This window comes from Furipterus horrens, unplaced genomic scaffold (genome assembly GCF_987537825.1).
Source record: "Furipterus horrens unplaced genomic scaffold, mFurHor1.1.pri manual_scaffold_3, whole genome shotgun sequence".
In the NCBI taxonomy this organism is placed as follows: domain Eukaryota; kingdom Metazoa; phylum Chordata; class Mammalia; order Chiroptera; family Furipteridae; genus Furipterus; species Furipterus horrens.
In genome coordinates, this window is record NW_028327173.1 from 171,771,389 (window position 1) to 171,792,064 (window position 20,676).

The window sequence follows — 20,676 nt, forward strand, 5'->3', positions numbered from 1 at the left end:
GCAGTTGTCACTCTGCCCCGAGGGAGTAGGATACAGTTCACCTCAGTGTCCAACTTGAGTTAACCACTTAGCCTATTTGGTCCCTTGCACATATTTTGTAAAAACTAGGTTGATTTTTTTTATTTAAAAAATAATACCTGCACATGGTAAAATAAAATGCAGACAAGATTCAGCAAAGTCTCCACACAACTTTCATTTTTCCATTCCCCCTTCTAAATTCAAATGTTTTGTATATTCTTTCAGAAATAGTCTATGCATTACAAGCATGCATGTGTCTGCATAGGAGAGACATAATATACATCCCTTTATATTACACCATTCTTAGCTATTTGCTTTGCCAAGGGGTTTTCAATAAGGCTCATACTGGGTTGATTACATCTCATGCCCCCAAACCCCAAACTGTCTCACTTTTTATGTTACAAATGCATCAGTAAATGTAGTAAATACTTTTTGAAATGGGTGGGACATTGACAGTAACTTGCAAATGTTTTAATAGCACCTCATTTACATAAGACCTATATATTTTTTAAAATGTGTATGCATATAAGTTTTAAAATCAAAACCTACCGCAAGTTGGCTCTTTGAAAGGATCCTGTGGTTAAACATTTTTTGAAGAAAAGGATCCTTTTTTAAAACAAAGAACACTCCTCTGAAATTTCTATTTTGTGTAAGTTTAGAAGTCAATACAATGTTAGGTTTATTTAAAGTGAAAAACACTTACAGATGTTTTTACTGTAATAGAATGTGACCCATTTTAAAAACTGGAAATATTCATACTTTTCAAAGGAGAAGAATCCTAATGGGAACACTTTTCAATCTGTGGATTCCCCAATGACAACAGCTGTGGAAAAGCCATGACTTTACCTTCAAGAGCCCCAGGGCAGGATAAGAGATGTTTAGAAATTTTAATTCAAGTGGTTCCTGTTTTAAAAGAAAGAAAGAAAGAAAGAAAAGGTGGGGTTTATTTACAGCATGTATTCAAATCAGAGGTTACTTCATATTGCATTTCTTTTGGGTGAGAGGAGCATCTTCCTGGCACCTTCCTTGCCTCCTCCCCTCTCTGGCCCCCACACCTCACACCTGCAACAACCTCCCTCTGCCTGTTTCACAAGCTCCTTCTCTCCCCACCTTCAGAGGGCTTTTCCAAATTTTCTTCCTAACCACTCCCTTCACTTCCTGGGTAACAGACGCAGGTAGCAAATTATGAGAAAACACTAATGAAACAAACAAATTCATTGAGCAATTGTTATTTCATTTTTTTTTCTGCCTCAATTTATATAACTGCCCTGCCTCGGAATAATTTTTGTTACTAATACTGGCTTTTATATAAAGAGGCCCAATTTTTCATTTATTGACATTCACAACAGCGGAGCTTCAAATTAGATTTTTTCGTTGTTGTTACCCACGTGAACAGATGCTTTTTCATTTTCTGAAATAAACATCGTTGTCTCCTCCCACAAGAGCCTGCTGTTTCCCTGATCGTCCTACTGTTTAAAGTGTCTCCCAAGCAGATATTCCTCAAACTCCCTTTGGCCATGTGAGACTGTTTTGTTCCAGTCACATGCTGGAGACAATGAGAAATAACAAACACGATAAACTGGAAGAAATGCCCAGTGTTGGACAGATGGACAAGCCAGTTAAAGAGATACACCACTGACAAAGAGGCTAATCGGAGAGGGGAGCTGAGAAAATAGGAGCCCTCCGAGCTGAGTGAAACAAATGACCAGCTGCACCGAGTGCATAAAGACGGCAGTGTGTGGGCTGGAGGCAGGCCAGGCTCGCCGAATGAAACACAATCCCTGGTACGGCGAGCACAGTGTTGTTTTAAACCAGGAAACGACAACCACCACCAATTCCCCAGTGTGTACATATTAATCTGATAAGAGGAAGAAACAAGAGCTCAGTTTTGGAATTCCCTACGACATACAGGGAGAAAAAAATCCTAAAGCAGATTTGTATTAGCCCTTGAGAGTAGTGCCCTCTCTCCTTGCCATGGCTACAGCTTAAATCTGTGCTGCAAGAATTTTTAAAGCATGCAATAGCTATTTAGTCAGGGGCATTGGCCTCTTTTCCCTTAGAGTGTCCAATAAAAAAAAAAAATGACAAGAGCCAACAGAACAGCAGACATCCAGTGTGGATAAATCAAACTATACCTATTTTTTTTGTCTGATCAGCAAAAAATACATTTTTTGGTGTGCTGCAGAATTTTAGTAATTAGCTTATAGGTGCCATGAGATGAAAAAGGTTGAAAAATTGCTGGCTTCAGTATTTCTCTTGCTATTTCTGTGTGCTACAGCTGAGCACGGCTGGGAACTGACATGACATTGCTGACATTGAGCTCTGCTGTCTCAGCAACAACGCTTGGGACAAGGCTGGAGGGTTGGCTGTGACATAAAGGGCGCAATCCTGCCTGCTTAGCCAGTTCTCCCCGCCCCAGAAGCAAGCAGGTCTCCCTCCTTACTGACCGGCAGGGGGACTCAGGCGCAGATGTTGAACCAGCACATCCCCTCCACTGCTGCTTCCTGTGTTTCTGTCAACAGGAAATCCCCTGCAGGACGACCTCTGGGAAACCATGGGAAGCTTTTACATTTATGAAACCTGGGTTGTTTGGGAGGCTTCACCCGTACACAAGCAAACAGGAAATCCTAAGGGATATTTAGTGTGGAACTGGGAATGTCCAGGTCACTAGGGAGCCAGCTGGGTCACCACCCATATGCCAGGTGTCGTTCCTGCCTCTCTGTCCCAGCATGCTCCCAGCATGACCCACTTTTCCCCTTGTTAGTGGCTGCAGGAATGGGAAGAGGAAGACTTCACTGTGAGACAAGCCAAGGGGATGAGGCAACAAGCTCAAATGGAACTTGACAGAACCTCAGCCTGGAAACTGAGCAACGGGAGCGTTAGTTTCCATTTGAAAATATCTTTCTTACACAGAAACTCAGGATTTCACAAACCTTAACTGTTATACAGGCTCATTAGAAGACATAAAAAATATTAAAGAACCATAAAGAAAGAAAAAGATTACCCCACCAGAGAGGTATACACTGTAAATATTTTTGTATTTATTTTGCAGCTATTTATTTCACAAATGTAAAAGGCTTTGCATGATTTTTCAAAGGTCGTCATATTATTTTATACTTATGTATAAATATATAGTATAGTAAATACTTATTAAAATTATGTCAAATTATATATACTATTTTATAAGCATTTTTTTTCATTTACCAGTATATTGTGAACTTTTTTCCAGGTGAATATATAAAAATCTACTTTTACTGGCTATGTGGTATTTCTAGCATAAGGCTATACCAAAGTTATTTAATCTTCTGATGGGACACTAAAGGAAATTATTTCTGTTGAAGAATGTTACATCTTTATGCCTTTCATTGGAATAAATTCTTGAAAATGGACTAATGGTATGCATATTTTTAAGTTTTCAGGTTTGTTTGTTTTGTTTTGTTTTAGAATGAGTATGTTCCCCACACTGGCCGCAGAGGCCAGGCACCAGAGTGAGTCTGGCCACGCAAGTTCATTACCATTTCCCCCCATGGTCTGGGGAGTGAGAGCACAGTAGAGTAGGGGATTTGGACAATGCTGGATTTTCCTGGATGAGTCATTGTCTAAAGTTGATTGGCTCTGAGCTTCAACTGCTGAAAATGAGGAAGGACAGGCAAGGTTAGGGCAGGCACTCTGCATTCCTGTCCATCGTACTCGCTCATCTCTGCTAACTAGGCTTTGGTAGTTACTCACCTGCCTGAGGCGCAATTTTTTTCCCACTCTTAGACTGACCTTTCAGGACAGCCTGGGCATGGGGCTCAGGCAAGTAACTACCAAAACCTAGTTAGCCTGCAACTCCCCATGTAAACGGAATGATCACCACCTAAAACACCCTGGTAACCTCAGCCTTCGCATGCAGAATTCTTTCCAAAATGGGTCACTCACCATATCATCCGGGTCTGGAATTTTCACCCCACTGAAGTACTGATTGGTGCTGAACACTTGCTGATGCCTAGGAATGAGATCTCCTTTGGACAGAAGAGGTAAAATGAGATGGGTTAGCAAGTACTAATCTGCGGTTTCCCTTCTGCTGGTTGTGTCTGTCTGTGCCTCCACCTACAAAGGCTACAGTCTGCTCTCCTAACCAGAGGCAGAGGATTGAGGCAGCCTGAACAACCCGCACTGAGGCCTACAGTGCACGGAGCGCTGTTAGGCACAGAGGAGGCACACGCGGAGAAGGGAGGCTGCAAGGTTCTTGCCCCTCGAGGCTCAGGCTGTATTTAAGTGATCCAACCCAAACAACTCAGAAGCACACATACACAAATCAAATAACCCCCCTTTTCTAATACCAAAAGTGTAAGAACTACAAATCAAAATCATGTTAACTAAATGAATCCGATGGGTTAAGACAAAAGTGTATTGACCTAAGGTTAGAACAGTGCCTGACACAAAACCAGCACCCAGAAAGTATTTGAGGGAGGGAGAGAAAGAAGGGAGGAAGGGAGGAAGGAAAAGGGAAGGAAAGAAGGGGAAAGAGGGAGAAAGGAGGGAGGGAGGGAGAAGTGGGGAAGGAGGAATGGGAATTATGGAAGATCTAGCTAGAAGGAATACATTTCTTCATACATAATTGTTTCACCAAGTAGCAATCACCTAAAAATCCTGCTTTATCTACTCTTTAAAGGTACTTACAATGTGAAGCAATGAAACAAAAGGAGCATTTTTATATTCTCGGGATTATGTGAGGCTCATTCTGCCCATATTTCAGCCAGATCAGCTAAAGTTGCCCTCACCTAAAATTCTAGGGATAGTACACTTGAAGAGGAATTTTTTTCAGAGAATACAAGGACATACTCAGAAAAGGGCATGCCTGAGGCACACCCAGGCCCACTGCTCAGAGCAGAGTGAGCAGATCAGGACCCCAGATGTGCTGCTATTGGACTGGGCTGGAGTTCCTTCCCCAGGGTATTGAGTTGTCTAATTTTACCAATTTGGTTTGGAAATGTACCTCACTCAAATCCAAAAGCTGATGTTCTACCCCATTTTTGACAAGCAGCCAAAATATACAGTGTTCCCTCACTTATTGCAGGTATTACGTTCTAGAACCCGCCCCCGCGATAGGTGGAAATCTGCTAAGTAGGAACCTTACGTTTATTTTAGCATTTATATATATTTTTAGGCTTTATAAACCCTTCCCACACACTTACAAACCATTTTCAGTCCCTTATTAACCTTTCCCACTCCCTTATTAACCTTTTCCACACTTTTATAAACACTACTTATGTCCTTAAACATATTCTACACTCTTAAACCTACGTAACTTTAACAACATACAAACACAGTACCGCAAAATCCCACAATATAGCAAAAAATATGCAATAAATAATTAAATATAATATTTTTTAAAATCCCGCGATACAGTGAGGCCGCAATAAGTGAACCGCGATATAGAGAGGGACTACTGTACTCTCAATTACCTCATACCTCGTGAGCTTCAATATGAGAACAGTGCTTGTACCTTAACAACCTTCTTCCATCAGAGTTGGGGGGGACATAGAGAGGGTGTCCTAAAATCACTAGAGGAAACACAGCAGAGGAAGGCTGAGGGTCCCTGGAAGGGTCCCCAGGTCTCTTACTTGTCAGTCAACGAAAGCCATCAGCAAATATTTACTACCTGCTATGTGCAGACACTGGTGGAGGACAGACAGAAATAAAAGGCATGCTCTCACCCTCAGGCAGCTTACAGGACATGTGGGAAGACAGTAAAAGACATGGTGACAGCAAGTGTTTAGCAGAGAACAAGTTCTCTTTAAATTGGGATACTTGGGGGAGTAGCAGCTCAACTCCCTGACTTTTGAAGAGCACAGTCACTGCTTATAGGTCCTGTCACCTGCCCCTCCCCCGCAAGAAGAGAAAGAAAGGAAGTGGCTTTCCGGTGAGAAAGCAAGACAAGAAGAGTGACCTTAGAAGAACAACTTTCTTCCCAACACGGGGAAGGTTAGCAGTCTTTCTCTACAGGGTCTGAATAATCCAAATTAGCCTGGCAGGCTGGAGTCAAGGACAACCAACAAATGAATTACCACATCATCGTAAATGAAGTAAAATACATCAGCATCCTCTAAACTGCTAAGCCCCTGTAGAAATGCATGTTTGTATTGTTGCTATGAGCATTATTCAGAGTTTAACTTGATCCAAACTACGCCAAAGGGAGAATCATGTCCTTTTGGACAATGAATACATGCTCGAAATTGTGGATTCTTTCTATTAAAACAAATGTGGATACCTTCAATGGAGTCATTTAAATGAGACATTGAAAGTGTCTCTCCTTTGTAACTGTAGAGGGCATTAGGTGAGATTAGAAACTTGGCTCTGCCCTACACTGATGGGTAAAACTATACGTTTTCCCCAAAGCACAACAGAGACACCACTTACCCAAGGTTTTCCTGATCAGGTAGAGCTGATCCACATCTGATTTTCCTGGCCACAGAGGGACCCCTGACAGCAGCTCAGCAAACACACAGCCAACTGCCCAAACATCTACTGGGGGGCCGTACTGCGTGTCCCCCACCAACAGCTCCGGGGAGCGGTACCACCGGGTAGCCACGTAGTCTGTGTAGTAGTCACTCGGTCCAGCTGGCCAGTGATGGGGCACGGGAAATGGAGAGAGCAATGTAAGCACTGGATCAAAACTGGGAGGGGAAGACTGAAGGCATCCAGCTTGGGCCTCACCTGTGGCTTTTCTAAATCAGTGGCTCTCAATACCACTTGTACATTAAAATTGCTTAAAATATGGAATTTTTCAAAGTCCTGATGCTTGGGCCCCACCCAGTCTGATTAACCCATAGTCCCTGGTTTGGGGGCAGGGGGAGGGGGGTGGTGATCAGTATAGTTTTTATAGTTATAGTTCCCTATGTGATTCTAATCTGTAGGCACAGTTGAAAACCACTTTTCTAAAATAGCACTTTTTTGAAAAGTAGTATTTTAGCAAAAAATGGCAGAAACCAGGAGCATAACATTTTTTAATAACCACTTTACTGTGGTATAATTTACATATAGCATACATTTTTAACCCACTATATGCATCTGCATGTTTTCAGTAACTACATAAAAATTTATAACAAGCTTAGGCCATAAATATACATGAACTAGCTTTCTATAGTACTTAGATCCTTTATCATATATAGAATATTTCCATCTTTTGTACTTTAGAGAAATTTCAATACTCACTCAAAAGCCGAGCAAATCCAAAGTCACAAAGCTTAATCACTGAATGTTTTGTGATGAGGATATTTTCTGGCTTCACATCTCTATGTATGCACTAATCACAAAAATAGAACCAAAATAGATTATTAAAGAGCAACTATAATATATGGGATAAATAAAACACATGAATAATTAGCAAATGATTGAGAACTCGTTTTCTCTCACTAGCCTTTTGGATAATAGGCTGCAAAATACCAAAATTTGCAAAACAGCAGCATGAAATAAATGTAGTACCCTACCTGTCATAGCCTGAATCATTCCAAATTCCTGAAGGGCCCAAAAGGACCAACAAGGACACCCAGATAAATTTAAATGTTAGTTACACATTTTTTTAGTATAAGTATGTCTCATGTAGTATTTGGCATGTATTTAATCTGGCAACCCTAGGGGAAAGGGAAATGTCAAAAGGCTCTGGACGAGGCCTCCACCATAACTGCTGGAACTGCAAGTTGGTGCATAAGCAGGATTCATAATCCAGTTGTTTAACAGAACAGAACACAGTCCGCCTGGTAAACAGGACAAACCCTGGGCCTGCTGAGATAAGCCCGGGAAGAGAAGGGCGGGGACCACGAGCTTGCTGAGAACTCCCTTCCAGCTCTGACATTTGCTCTGACAAGATAAACAAGAGTAGGCAGCGCTCACCCCCTGGAGAGTCGCTAGATGTCAGCTCCGTCCCACACACATAGAGGGTTCTGAGAGCTGCATCTGTGCCATAGTTTAGACTCAAATCACCTGTGCTTTCCAAGCCACAGCTGACATTAACAGGGAGCTGTTAGAAGAATATTTGAGAATCTTCACATGATTTTCTTATAAAATAATTTTCTTGGCAAAGAACAAATCAACAGCCTAATTAATAATTACATAAAAATGATTGGCTAAAATACTTTTCAGGGTTCCTTATAATCTTCCCTTCTTCCAAGTGTTTTTCTCTCTGGAGAAGAATGTTGGATCCTGCAAGGAGAGGCCCTCTTTGGCTTGCAGCTGAAACCCTGGGGGTATTCTGGACTTTCTAGAATTTGGAAAGTGGACAGAGGTTCTTCTTGGGTCTAGCCTCATACTCACTCCAAAGGACCTTCAGGGTGAGAGGTCAGTGTCAGTGTTTTCGCAAAGGGTATTAATTACTCTGGAAAAAATACTTGGGAGACAATTTCTGAGTTATTTTATTACAATCTATCTGGTTCTCAGCAGTTAATGGCCTGAGATCTTCACTCTTTTACCACTGGCTTCCTTCACATGTTACTGTAAACGGGCACACCCATGGATATCATAATGACAGATGGTCAGAAGGACTTGTAAGCAAGAATGTGCTCCCATTCTGTTCTGAGAATTCTTTACAAGTTTCTACACCACCCCCCATCAGCACATGTGGCCAAACAGAGCGGTCAGGGGCTCTTCTGGGAACTGTGGTACGCATTTGTCTTTACTGTCTCTCATTTTCCCCACCAGGGCCTTTATGCTGTCTGTCTTGCTCCCCCATCCTAACACCTACTCCCAGGAAAGTGCTAACTCTCACTCATAGTAAATAACAGTGTAAGGTGTCCACGGTCCCCGCTATATAGGCATTTTGATGAGGACTGTAGCCTTCAGCGAGGTGGAGACCCTGTAGGGAGAAGCGCTGACTACTGTCATATTCTCTCCTTCTGGGAAGGCAGTGTTGGGAAAAATCACTTTGAAACAGCTCAAAGATGAGGATTCAGGCCCATCAGCTAAACTGACCCTGGCAGTCAGTACACTGACACATTGCAGTCGGACAGCATTTGTGGCCAAAATGAAGCTCTAACATTGCAATTTGGCTCCTGTGTGCAGGGAGGGAGCAATGTTGTATTGGAGAGGGCAACAGGCTTCCCAGCAGCTGTGAAGTCCCACCACCTGGGTCCGCTGCCTCTGCCAGGCCTCACTGTGGCCAGGAGGGTCACAGGCTTCCCCTGGGCTGGTTTGTTCCAGACCTGGCACTCATATCTAAGCAAAGCAGGCACGAGCACCTACTGCGACTGAACAGGCATGAGTGATGCGGGGCTCCCCTCCCCAGTTTCAGAGCCTTGGGAAGGTAGCAGACCCACACAGACTCCACGAGAATGGGATGCTACCTGAAATCTAAGTAGCTTCTGATCAGTTAGAACTACTTCCTGAAAATTATAAAAATGCATCCTTTATGTAACCTGGACAAGAAGGAATAGTTCAGTTGGCATTTTTAGCCTCTACTTACCCCAACCAGGCTTAAGAAGAGTTGGATGAAAAATTATATCCACAAAAGCACAATATAAACTTTGAACGAAGGCTCCACCTCAGCTTAAGGGCAGCCTTCTGATTTTTTTCAAGGGAAATTATGAGACTTACATTGTGTTTATGGCAAAAATTTACAGCCTGCAATGTCTGCCATGTTATGCTCTTCACAAGATGTTCTGGAACCCTAGTGAAAATAAAGAAGCAGCATGAATACAGGCTTAAACAGTGAAAAATCCTAGGTGGCACATACAGACATACTCATCGAAATGTCATTCCATAGTTCCAAAGTGTTAAAAACGTGATCAGGACACTGCTGAACTCTAGGGACAGCAAGGTAACAACAATGTTATTACTACTTCCACAGGGAGGGACCATGAAGACCCACAGGGATTTCAACAAGTATTTAAGACTAGTGATCTCAAGTATCTGTGACACTACTGAGAAGCTGCCTAGGAACTTGAGCCCCACTTCTATAAGAAGCTTTTTGTTGGTGAGAAGTTAGTGAATCTATAGCATAAAATATGCTCTTTGTTTTTTTCAAGTTGCCCCAAACTCATGGCCTTGCAGTAGAACTCATCTTCTGTGTATGGGCACATGGTTTCCCCAGGCTCCCTGGGCAGGATTATTTCTAAAGTAACGAAGATTTTGCTGAAGATAAAGAAGAGGTTTACATTGCACACCATGTAATAAAAGTTAACAATAATTAAAAACCCGCATGGGGAGCCTGGTCCTTTCCCCACACTGCTCCTCCCTGCTAGCTTGCTGCATCCCCCTCTCATCTTTCTGCTTCTTTGACTGCGTCTAAACTTGATGCCACTCTTCCCAGAACTGTTTCTTTGACTTTGAGCTTATATAACCAGACTAGCAGCCCCAGCAGGTCCTTTGTGCATATTAGAAAAAAAGCACCTCCTGGGGGAGATTTTTTTTTAATTAGGCAGTGAGTGAAAGGGACCACGGAAAGTGCACATTTATTTTCAGAGACTCCCACTCACCAGCTGGACCTAGTGTTTTTACTAATCAAACATTAAACAATGTCGTTGTGGTCCTCAGCTAGAACTAAGAAGTAAGGCAGGGAGGAAACTCCTGAGTAGTTGTGTTAAGGTGACCAAAAAAGGTCACTTCCAGCCTCTCGGAGGGGTTACAAGGTCACTGTTGTCAAAGACCAGATGTTTAGGAAATCCTGTCAAGCTTCAACAGTGGGACAACATGAAAGAGGCCACTTCCAGGAAGACAAGCTGGAACATTTCTACACCAGAACTATGGCCCTGGGATTCAAGTAGCTTCCCTTCAAACTCCCTTTTCTATTCTAGTGGCATACAGGCACAGAAGCTAGAAAAACTCACCTGTCTAGAAAAACACAACTAAGAAGGGAACATTTCAGGGGAAATGCCTCCACTTTCTGTCCAGAAAAAGATGGAATCTATTTTGATTAGTTAATGAATTAACTCTTAGTATAAGGTTATCAATCCCAGGCAAATTTAATCTCTAAGAACATTTCCCAAAAGAAATTATTTAAAAGGAACATTTCAATTAAATTATAATAGCATATCATTAGTGCTCCTCTAAGGCTGAGCACACTTACTACACAATTCCCAAATGTGGAAACTCTGTGCAAACTACTTAGTGTCCTCTTGGGTTCGCCACTCACTTCACTTCTTTATTTCTCCATTTCTTCTCCGAAATGCCAGGGCTGAGACTCTACCTCTTACATTCTTTTTAGTTGGTAATGACAGGAGCCAGGTTTTTCACTGCTGAAGGAAGGAGTTACGAACATGGGAGAGGGAGTACAAAAGTAGACTCTGTTCTGTGACACTGGACTGGAATTGGATGTACACACATGTAGGAGGGCGCTGTGCAGGATGCGGTGCTATCTTATATAAAGTGTCCCAGAAAGCTCCTCTGCTTCACTACGTCAGACAGAGTAGACATAGCGGTTAAGTGATGAGTGTGGCCAGATTTAGGCTATAGTTTAAAAATAGAGTCTTCAGGATTTTCTGAGGGATTAAATGTGAGAAATAGAGAAAATAAGGACTGACATGAGGGTTAGTTTGAATAGCTGGCTCATGACAGACTTTTTACTGAGAAGAATGCTGGGGAAGAGGGGGGGCTTTGCCTTGAGGGGAGGGGAGGGAGGATAAACTGAGATGCTTTGGGGAATCTAAGTACACAGTTCTGAATTCAGAAGGAAGGTCAAGCTGGAAATATAATGTGGAAAGCATAAGCCTATTGATGGTACTTAGAGCCCTAGGACTGGATGGAGCCACTTGAGAAGAAGAGGAGGTCAAAGTCCAAAGGCCCAGAAACTTGGAGGGACCAGCAAGAGACTGGGGTTGAGCATTGGGTGAACTCAGATGTCACTCAGGAAAACAGCTTCACTGAAGCTAACTGAATAAAGTGTTTCAAAGGACTTCAGGATTAAGATGGTGGACTGAAAAAACCCATCTAATTTTACTCCCTCCCCAAATCTGACTGTGAAAATAGAACTATTTGGAGAGTAGAAAAAGAAATAACAATACATTTTGGAATCCTGAAAGCAGTCGAATGAATGATAACTCACAACAGATCCTAGAAAGCTGAAAGCTAAGCCCGGAGTAGGGAGAGTGGAGGACCAACCAATTTTTCCCGAAGATTCTTCAGAAGGCTCAGGAGTCAGCAGTTAAGATCTCTAAGGAAATGGGAGGAAAGGAGTGTAGAAAAATCTGTTTGGGAAACAAATCACTAGACCCTCTCCCCTGTTCTAGTCCAGTAGGGAATACTCTTCCCCAACTTAGCGGAAGGCTAGGGTTTTGTTTCCTGGGGAAAACAAAATAGAGGACATTTGGGACAGCTGAGATTATGGATTCTGTTTCAAAAGCAGGATACATACTGAGCCTTGCATATATACTAAGTACTGCATACTGAAACCCTCTTCCCGCACTAGGTTCTGAGAGAGCTGGCAGCCTGACTTTATTCTTTAGGCAAAATATTGGAAGACATTTTTAGTGGAAGCTCAGGAGAAAAGATCTAAAGATGGGGTTTCCCCAGCAAATGGCCCAGCCAGATTACCCCACAGTGAAGCTCGGAGCTTCCGATAGTCTCCTACTCTAAACCATAGGCATACAACCAGAGACTATATTTGTCCAAGAAAGTCTCACATAAGTAAGTTAAAGACCAAAACAAACAGAAAGAAAGCAACTCAAAAGAAAAAAACTATGGAGAGTGAAGAGAACATTAAAAAATAAAAAAAATAAAAAAAAACCATTAATTCCTCAGAGAGGATGGCAACAGGAAAGCTGTTGCATCCGTGAAATAAGAATAGGACACTGTAAGAAAACAAAAGGACCAAAAAGTCAGACATCCAAATAATAGAAGGCCCAAGAAAAGAGAAAATAGAGAAAACAAAGGATAGGAAATCAATAATAAAACAATTTAAAAAAAATTTTTTTCTCAGACATAAAGTTTCCACCAAGTGCCAGAATAATGAAAAGCAAGGCCATGATTTTCATAATTGAGAGTGCTGTGAGTAAAGAGAGGGTTCTACAAGCTTCTGGAACTAAAAAACAAAAAAACAAACAAAAAACAGAACTTCACAAAGAAGCAGAAAATAGAATGACAACAGACTTCTTAACAGCACTGAGAGAGAGAAGGCACTTAAAAATGCCTCCAAAATTTTGAAGAAATATTTTTCTCCAAAAACAAACAAAATATTAAGTAAGTGTGAAGAGAAAATACTTTTTAAACATGCAAGGGCAAAGCCTCAATTGCTCTCTCTCTCTCTGTCTGTCTCTGTTTCTATTAACCTCTCACACAATTGTTCTGAGAATGCCCCCTTAGAGGATGCCCTCCACCAAAAAGGAGTAAACTACTGAGGGAGACTACATGAAACAGAGAAAACTGGAGACCTGAAATAGCAGGGAGAAGCAGAAACTTGGAGGAGGAGCTGAAAGAAAATGATGGGCTGACAGCTGCATTCCAGGCATAGAAAGCAACCCATGCTGATCAGAACAGCGTGACTCAAGAGCCAGGCATGTTGAAGGTTATCATCATCATGCCCTCTGCCTTATACCATCTTAAATGAATATGAAATATTTTACAAACAAACTTAAAAGCTTTGGAAGAGTCTGGATGTCTGGCCAGACCCTTTGGGCTAAGGCAGACATTCTTAAAGTTGTAGCTTATGCTGGCAAGGCTAAGGAATCCACTCCAATTGGTGTTTCCCAACTGGTGGCAAATGGTCTCATGGCCAAGCTCCAGGGCAGAGTGGGGAAGGACCGGAACAGTGATGAAGGCAAGGGGCCCATTCTCTCTCATTCTTTACTGCCTTTAAGGGCCCCCATTTGGATTCTAGCTCAAAGACAAGCTGTCCCTTTAGAGGAATCACGCATAAACTCCACCTCAACCTGTGAGGGAAGTGGCATTTGAGCTTTTCTCCTGGGCCTGGTTCTCTTCCACTGTGAGGTTAGCCCATTGAACTTCAAACAAACTATATCCCCTTTTCTTTCCTAGTACACAGCGCTCCAGAGGAGATGCACAGGATCCAGCCTGGGCCTCTTGGACTCCCAGCCAGCTGGCAGGCCTTGTGGGATTTGCACTCCCGAAGATGCAGCTCCCCAGACCTAGAAATGCAGGTCTAGGCAGGATATGAGAACATTGAGCAAGGACACTCGTTTTATTTTCCATCCCAAGCCAAGGTGGGAGGGGCTTGGCAAGGCATGTCTTCATTCCCTTGGGAGCTAGCTGGTCTTCCCTGGGGCCTCACTGAGGGCTATGACTGTTCCTCTGAAGCCCACTGGGCACATGTAAGGGAATCCTTCTTCCACTACTAGGAAGAGGTGAAGGAGGAATGTGCTCCGGAGTCCTCCAGCAGTGTGACCTCACGGTATTTTTCCTGCCTGCTTTGGGAATCTAGTTTCAACCCCAGGAACATAAGGGTAACCCCACTGCGTGACTCCAAGGAGAGATCAGGATTAGGAGATGGGATATTATTACAAATGCCTGTAGTCTAGATTTCTGTGTGACCATGCCATCTTTTTAAAGGATTGGAGATGGATGTGCTTGGCTAAAATAAGTAGGAAAACTCAGAAAGAGAAAGACAGGAGATCCAGAAAGTAGCAAATCCAACCGCAGAGAAACGCAGCAGGATTCCAAGGATGACAGCAAAGGCAAGTCCCAGGAAGACAGCTGGACAATAGGCTTCAGGCACAGCAAGCCAGCAGAGGGAGAATGGAGCTCTAAAGGCAGACCACTGTCCCCTAAAAAAGGAATGAATGGATTATTTGATGTGATTATCCTGTGGGAAAGTATATTGAAAGGCTATTAGAAAGAGTGAGAAAAGTTAGTAATAGGGTTAAAGAATATCATTTTAAAAGATTTTATTTATTTATTTAGAGAGAGGGGAAGGTAAGGAGAAAAAGAGGTAGTGAAATATCGATGCTTCTAGAGAAACATCAATCGGCTGCCTCCCACATGCATCTCAATCGAGGACCAGGCCCGCAACCCAGGCATTTGCCCTGACGGGGAATCAAACCAGTGATCTTTCACTTCGATGGACAATGCCCAACCAACTGAGCCATGCTGACCAGGGAAGATTAAAGAATATCAAGCAAATTTAAAAAGCAAGGCAAATATTGATTTGTGGAAAAAGTACAAAAGGAAACCCTAGTATGGCGAAGTGTTCAGCTGTAGGCAATATATACATAGTCATAACAATGGGAACAGTGAATATGGAATAAAATTTTAATGTAATGATTTAGGGGAGTAGAAAGGGGAAACAGGGAATAATGGTGTAAGAAAGCAACATTCTCATCTATCATAATAAGAAGTCTATAGATAATGTCCAAATGGATACATCAAGAAATAGCAGTACATCATTCCTTTTATATTACATTATATTGCTGGATTTGATTTGCTAATAATAACTTTGCTAAGGATTTTTACACCTACATTCATGAGGGATATTTGTCTGTCATCTTCTTTTCTTGAAATGTCCTCATCTGGTTTTGGTATTAGGGTATAGTGGCCTCATAAAATGATTTGGGAAATGTTTCTTCCTCCTATATTTTCTGAAAGAGTGTGTGTAGGATTGCTATTATTTCTTCTTTATATATATGTTTGATGGAATTCATTCTTCAACTATTTTAATAACAAAAACCAATAGCATAACTATAAATCTACAAAATTGGTGGTAAGGTAAATTGGTTTAGGTTGGCAAAACCTACAACTCAATAATCTCTTTTTGAGAATTTCTAAGGGAAAAGTGCAAAAGAAGAAACATCTATTGTAGGGATAGTTTGATAAAAGAAACACTTATCAGAGCTAACACTGAAAATGGCCTAAATATCAACAATGGAGGAATGGTTAGACAGTAATATAACTGCATGTATAATCTTATAGTTACTAATAACAGACCTAAAGATTATATTGTAACATACATAGAAATGCATATGAAAGACTATTAAGTGAACAGCAGAATTGAGGAGGAAAGCGTCATCTCATCGCAGCAACTTGAAGAATGTGGCATTCTGTATGGAAAAGCAGCCAGCAGGCTGACCACTCTTACAATGGTCTTCAGGCTTGCAGACACAGGCACTTAATTTTGTCAGCACACCAAGACAGTATCCATTTCAAAGGGGCGGGTGAACATTATACAAATGTAACAGCCTGATATATAAAACCAGAATGCCAATTTATTCATCCATGTTCAAACCCTGAGTACCAGCTTATGCTCTCTTTGCATGCAATTCCATAAACAAAGTCAAATTATAACCAGATGGTGTTTGGTGAGTAAAAGATTGGGATAAGGGAGAATAGCTATTTGACAGGTTACTGTCATTAGGCTGTGAGAGCTGAAGTGTACCCATCTTCAGATAATGAGGTTCTTGTCATTAGATAAAATATGCAATCAGTCAAATCAAACTATCTCTTTAAGATTGCTCTCCAGGCACCCTGGCCAGGTAGCTCAATTGGTTAGAGCATTGACCTGATATGTCAAGGTTATGGGTTCAATCCCTGGTCAGGACACATATTAAAATCAACCGATGAATGCACCGACAGGTAGAATAACAAATTGATGTTTCTCTCTCAAAAACAAATCGATGTTTCTCTTGGGTGTGCACGTTCTCTCTTTCTTGCTCTCTCAATAAGTAAATGAATAAGTAAGTTTTAAAAGATATAGCTATCACAAAGGAGGTCATATTTCAGCTCTATCTGACGGACAAGCAGGACTTTGCTAACCAGAGCAACCCACGCTGAGAAGCCTAGAGTGCAAATGATTTCCGTGGGTGGGAAACTGGTGGGAATGGGGCAATCCTGTAGCATGACTATAGTAATCACAGGGCATTCTTTGGGTAAGTGTACAAACCTGAGGAGGGCCCAAGCTGCCACGAGGCAGGGAAAACACTAGCAATAGCACATTATCCTTTGTTGATAGTATCTAACAGATCACATATGAAACTAAAGAAGACCCATTCTAGGATATTAGATCATCAATTCATAGCATTCTAGGGCTGGAAGTTTCCTTAAACTTCACCTGGTACTAAACTCTCATTTTTCCAGGTGGGGACACCTGTAGACAACCTCCAAAGCTCACACAGATGACGGTGACGCACTTTTACTGGAATGTGCTTACAAATAACCCACCTCCATCAGAAAACATGTTTCTATTTTCTGGAACATATATAATATATTTTAGCCAGTGGAGTTAAAAAAAATCAGCTTTCAAAACTCTATGCTCTGGCCAAGGGGCTCAGTTGGTTGGACTGTTGTCCTGTACACCAAAAGGTTGCAGGTTCATTTCCAAGATGGGGCACATGCCTAGGATGGGCGCTTGATCCCAGGTCAGGGCACATACGGGAGGCAACAGATTGACGTCTCTCTCTCTCTCTCTCTCTCTCTCCCTCCCCCTCTCTCTGAAATCAATAAACATATCCTCAGGTGAGGATTAAAAAACAACAACTCTATAATCACTCCTTGTCCTATTGTTTTTTCTTCTTCTCAAGCTATATGCCAAAAAAGAAATGACTCCCTATTGCTTTCAACCCCCCACTAATCAGTGTTTCCAAGTGACTCAATCTAACATGATTAATCAAACTCCCTGCAACACCACCTTGTACCACATAGCCACGAGTAACATACTAATAAGGTTCACTGAAGTGTCACTTCCAAGCTGTCAGAAGAGCAAATATCAACATACTAAAGGTTTTTTCCCTTGAACACATAATTTCTCTGTATCAATGACTTTCTGAAGGGAGGTGTCTGTTCTCTTGGATCTCTCCTGGTTGTATAAATTAATATGAAAAGCCTATGCCATGGTCAAACTACAAGCCACTTTAATCCCATTTGCTTGGAGGTTATGGTAGATAACATGTAACCACCAATACATGGCAAGGCTTAAAAGCGTTGTTAAAAGAGCCTCAGCCTCCAGCCACTGAGTATGAATGTGACCAGGATGGGGCGGCATTCCACCACTCTGATCTACAATGCACTATGCAGAGTAAAAGGAGAGGGTGGAATATCCTTTCCTGCTTAAATTCTCTTAAACCTCCTCACTGGTCAACCCAAAGGCCACCTCCTCCAAGAAGTCTTCTTTGACTGACCTGCTTTGAATCATATTTCCTAGGGCCTGCTAATCATTCTACCCTCTCTTTCTGGCCATAGTAATTGGCCCCTGGGATAGTTGCAACACCTGAGCTGAACCAATCAGTCTTCCACTGGACTTTACATGCAGATACTACCTTCTTCTAGAACTTCCTTTCTTCTAGAATGGCTACATAGGTTGATAAAAATCTGTGGCCATGCTTTCTATCTTAATTTTTTCCCTTCCTTACTGTTTCCATCCCACATCACACACACATGCATCCTCAAAAATTCACCTTATATATAGGGAGACTCATATGCAAGGCACAATGAAGCCAACACGGAAGGGCTGAGAGAGAACAGCCACTACCTGTCACACTCTACCATAAGACATTCAGCAGAGGAGTGTGTGTGAGCCAAAATCCAGCCTGTATTCTGTTCACCTTGGCAAGGGGGTCCCCTCAACCAGAGGAAGGAATCCCCCCTTTTTCCAAACAAAGACCCTGCCCATTCACTAAGCTTTTTCTAATGCACACAGAAGAGCTGCATATGCTAGAGAGATGTGATAAGATCAGTAAAGCCTTTAAAGTCACCTCTAATCCTTCCTAGTTATAGCCACCAGCACATTCCTTTCTCACCCATACTTGCTTCAGCTGGGTTTTTGTCACTTATAACCAAAGAAGTCCTGACAAGACAGCAGAATGGACACCCAGATTGCTCTGGATGAAGCAACATGTTTGTTTTACCTGTAAACATCCTATTAGCTATTATCTTTGGACTCTCTCTTTCAACCTCCGAGTCCTTATGCTTTCCTAGTCAGAATAACAAGTACCCTTCCTTTTCTTTCTTAGACACTCAGATAGCTTCCATGCAAAGATAACATATCAAAGAAATCAAGTTCAACCTCATAATGCTGCTGTTGCTTTCTTCATGAAAATGATTAGCTGTGATCTCTTCCCTAACATTTTTGGTATCTCCTCTCATGTCAACCCCAGCAGCAGAGTGTGCTGTCCCAACACTGGCTGCTCTTGTCTAATCTGGAGAAGGGTCATTGCTAATTTTCCCTCACAAAGCCTGGTGTATTTCATTGTGTTTTGTTTGTAAGGGATGGATCACTCACCCTCTTTGGTACTTGTCCAATTCATGGAGAACCGTGTGGTCGCAGTACTCAAACACCAGGTGAAGCCTCCGCTTCCTCCGGAAGACTTCAATAAGGTTGACAAGGTTGGGATGCTTGAGTTGCTGAAAATATAAAAAACAAGGCACTAAAAGTTAGTTGTGAAAGACAGCTTTTTCTAGTTTTGATCCAATAAAAAGAACATCGTTTGTCCTTTAAGAAGTGCTTTGTCGCCCTGGCTGCTGTGGCTCAGTGGATTGAGCTTCGGCCTGTGAGCCAAGTGTCGCTGGTTCGATTCCCAGTCGGGCACATCACTAGGTTGCATATCAGGTCCCCAGTTGGGGGCGCAAGTGAGAGGCAACCACACAGTGATGTTTCTCTCCTTCTCTTTCTCCTTTCCCCTCTCTCTATAAATAAATAAATAAACAAACAAACAAATAAATAATTTTTTTAAAAAAAAAGAAGTGCTTTGTCTTTGTTGAAGTAGCCTGTAAAGAGTATTACCTTACTTTTCTTTGTGAGCTGTTTGTTAGCAGCTTGCAAGTGCAAAGTGATTATAACCCAGGTGGCTGGTGAAGGCAAAGAGAGATATGAGAAGGCTGGGAAATGAAGGAGAATGAAAAGGGGGAAAAGATTTTTATTTATTTTATTTTTTGTAGAGAATATAGTTTTTATTAACTCTCCAAGAAAGAGGGGCATGTGTTGAGAGATACACCACCCAGGGGGAAATAGTTTTAATTAGTAAAAACTCATCCTTTAAGGCTCAGATGAAATGTTCCTTCCTAAGGAGGTCTCCCCTGATCTCCCTGGACTCGTTCAATGCCCCTGGAAGGCTGATAGCATCCTTGGAGTATGTGTCCTTCAGAATCCTTTGTATTTATTAAGTAATTACAAAGTAAGGATTACTCAGTTGATTGTTGAATGTCCTCTGCTGTCAATAGATATAATAGATACAATCAATTGAATACATGATACCAGGGTCTGTGTTCTCATTTACTCAAAATGATGTTGTATCCCTAGCATGGGGCCTTGCACATAATAGGCAATAATTATTTGTGAATAAAGAGGTAAATCACATTTTCTAGGTTGATGAAACATTTTAAAACAGGAAAATGAGGAAGATTTTTCAACCTGACGTGCCTGAAGGTGTATATCTAGAACATGGACCAGGGCAGAGGCAGGGAGATAACAAGAAAGGCATTGTCGGGAGGTATTTTGTTATTGGAAGAGTGGTGATGGGCTGGAGGTGAGGGCGGGGGGGGCATCAAGAATGACCAAAGGTGCCCTGGCCCGGCGATAGGAGGCTCTGAGGGGCTGCAGCAACACAATCAATAAGACTTTCATCAGTGGTGCTTTTGAATGGGGGGCAGTAGGCTTATGCAATAGCAGTGGCACATGAGTAACATGGGGCAATGGTAATTATGGGGATTATTGAATGAGCTGATTTTTATTAACACCTTTAGGTTGTTGAAAAAAGAAAACAAAATGACAGACAGGTTTTTGGTTAGCTACCCATCAACTGTGGG

At 42.0% G+C, this 20,676-nt stretch overlaps 1 protein-coding gene across 1 annotated transcript in view; it reads right to left on the reverse strand.

Annotated features, from left to right (window-relative positions):
* Positions 1-20,676, reverse strand: part of CDKL1 (cyclin dependent kinase like 1) — a 42,084-nt gene that overhangs the window by 2,626 nt on the left and 18,782 nt on the right. Inside the window, exons 3-8 of the mRNA XM_090270845.1 lie at positions 19,154-19,275; positions 9,592-9,664; positions 7,219-7,309; positions 6,424-6,624; positions 3,940-4,022; positions 865-921 (exon numbers count right to left, since the gene is read on the reverse strand). Of these exons, the coding sequence (XP_090126971.1) occupies positions 865-921; positions 3,940-4,022; positions 6,424-6,624; positions 7,219-7,309; positions 9,592-9,664; positions 19,154-19,275 (627 nt within the window). The remainder of the gene's footprint in view (positions 1-864; positions 922-3,939; positions 4,023-6,423; positions 6,625-7,218; positions 7,310-9,591; positions 9,665-19,153; positions 19,276-20,676) is intronic.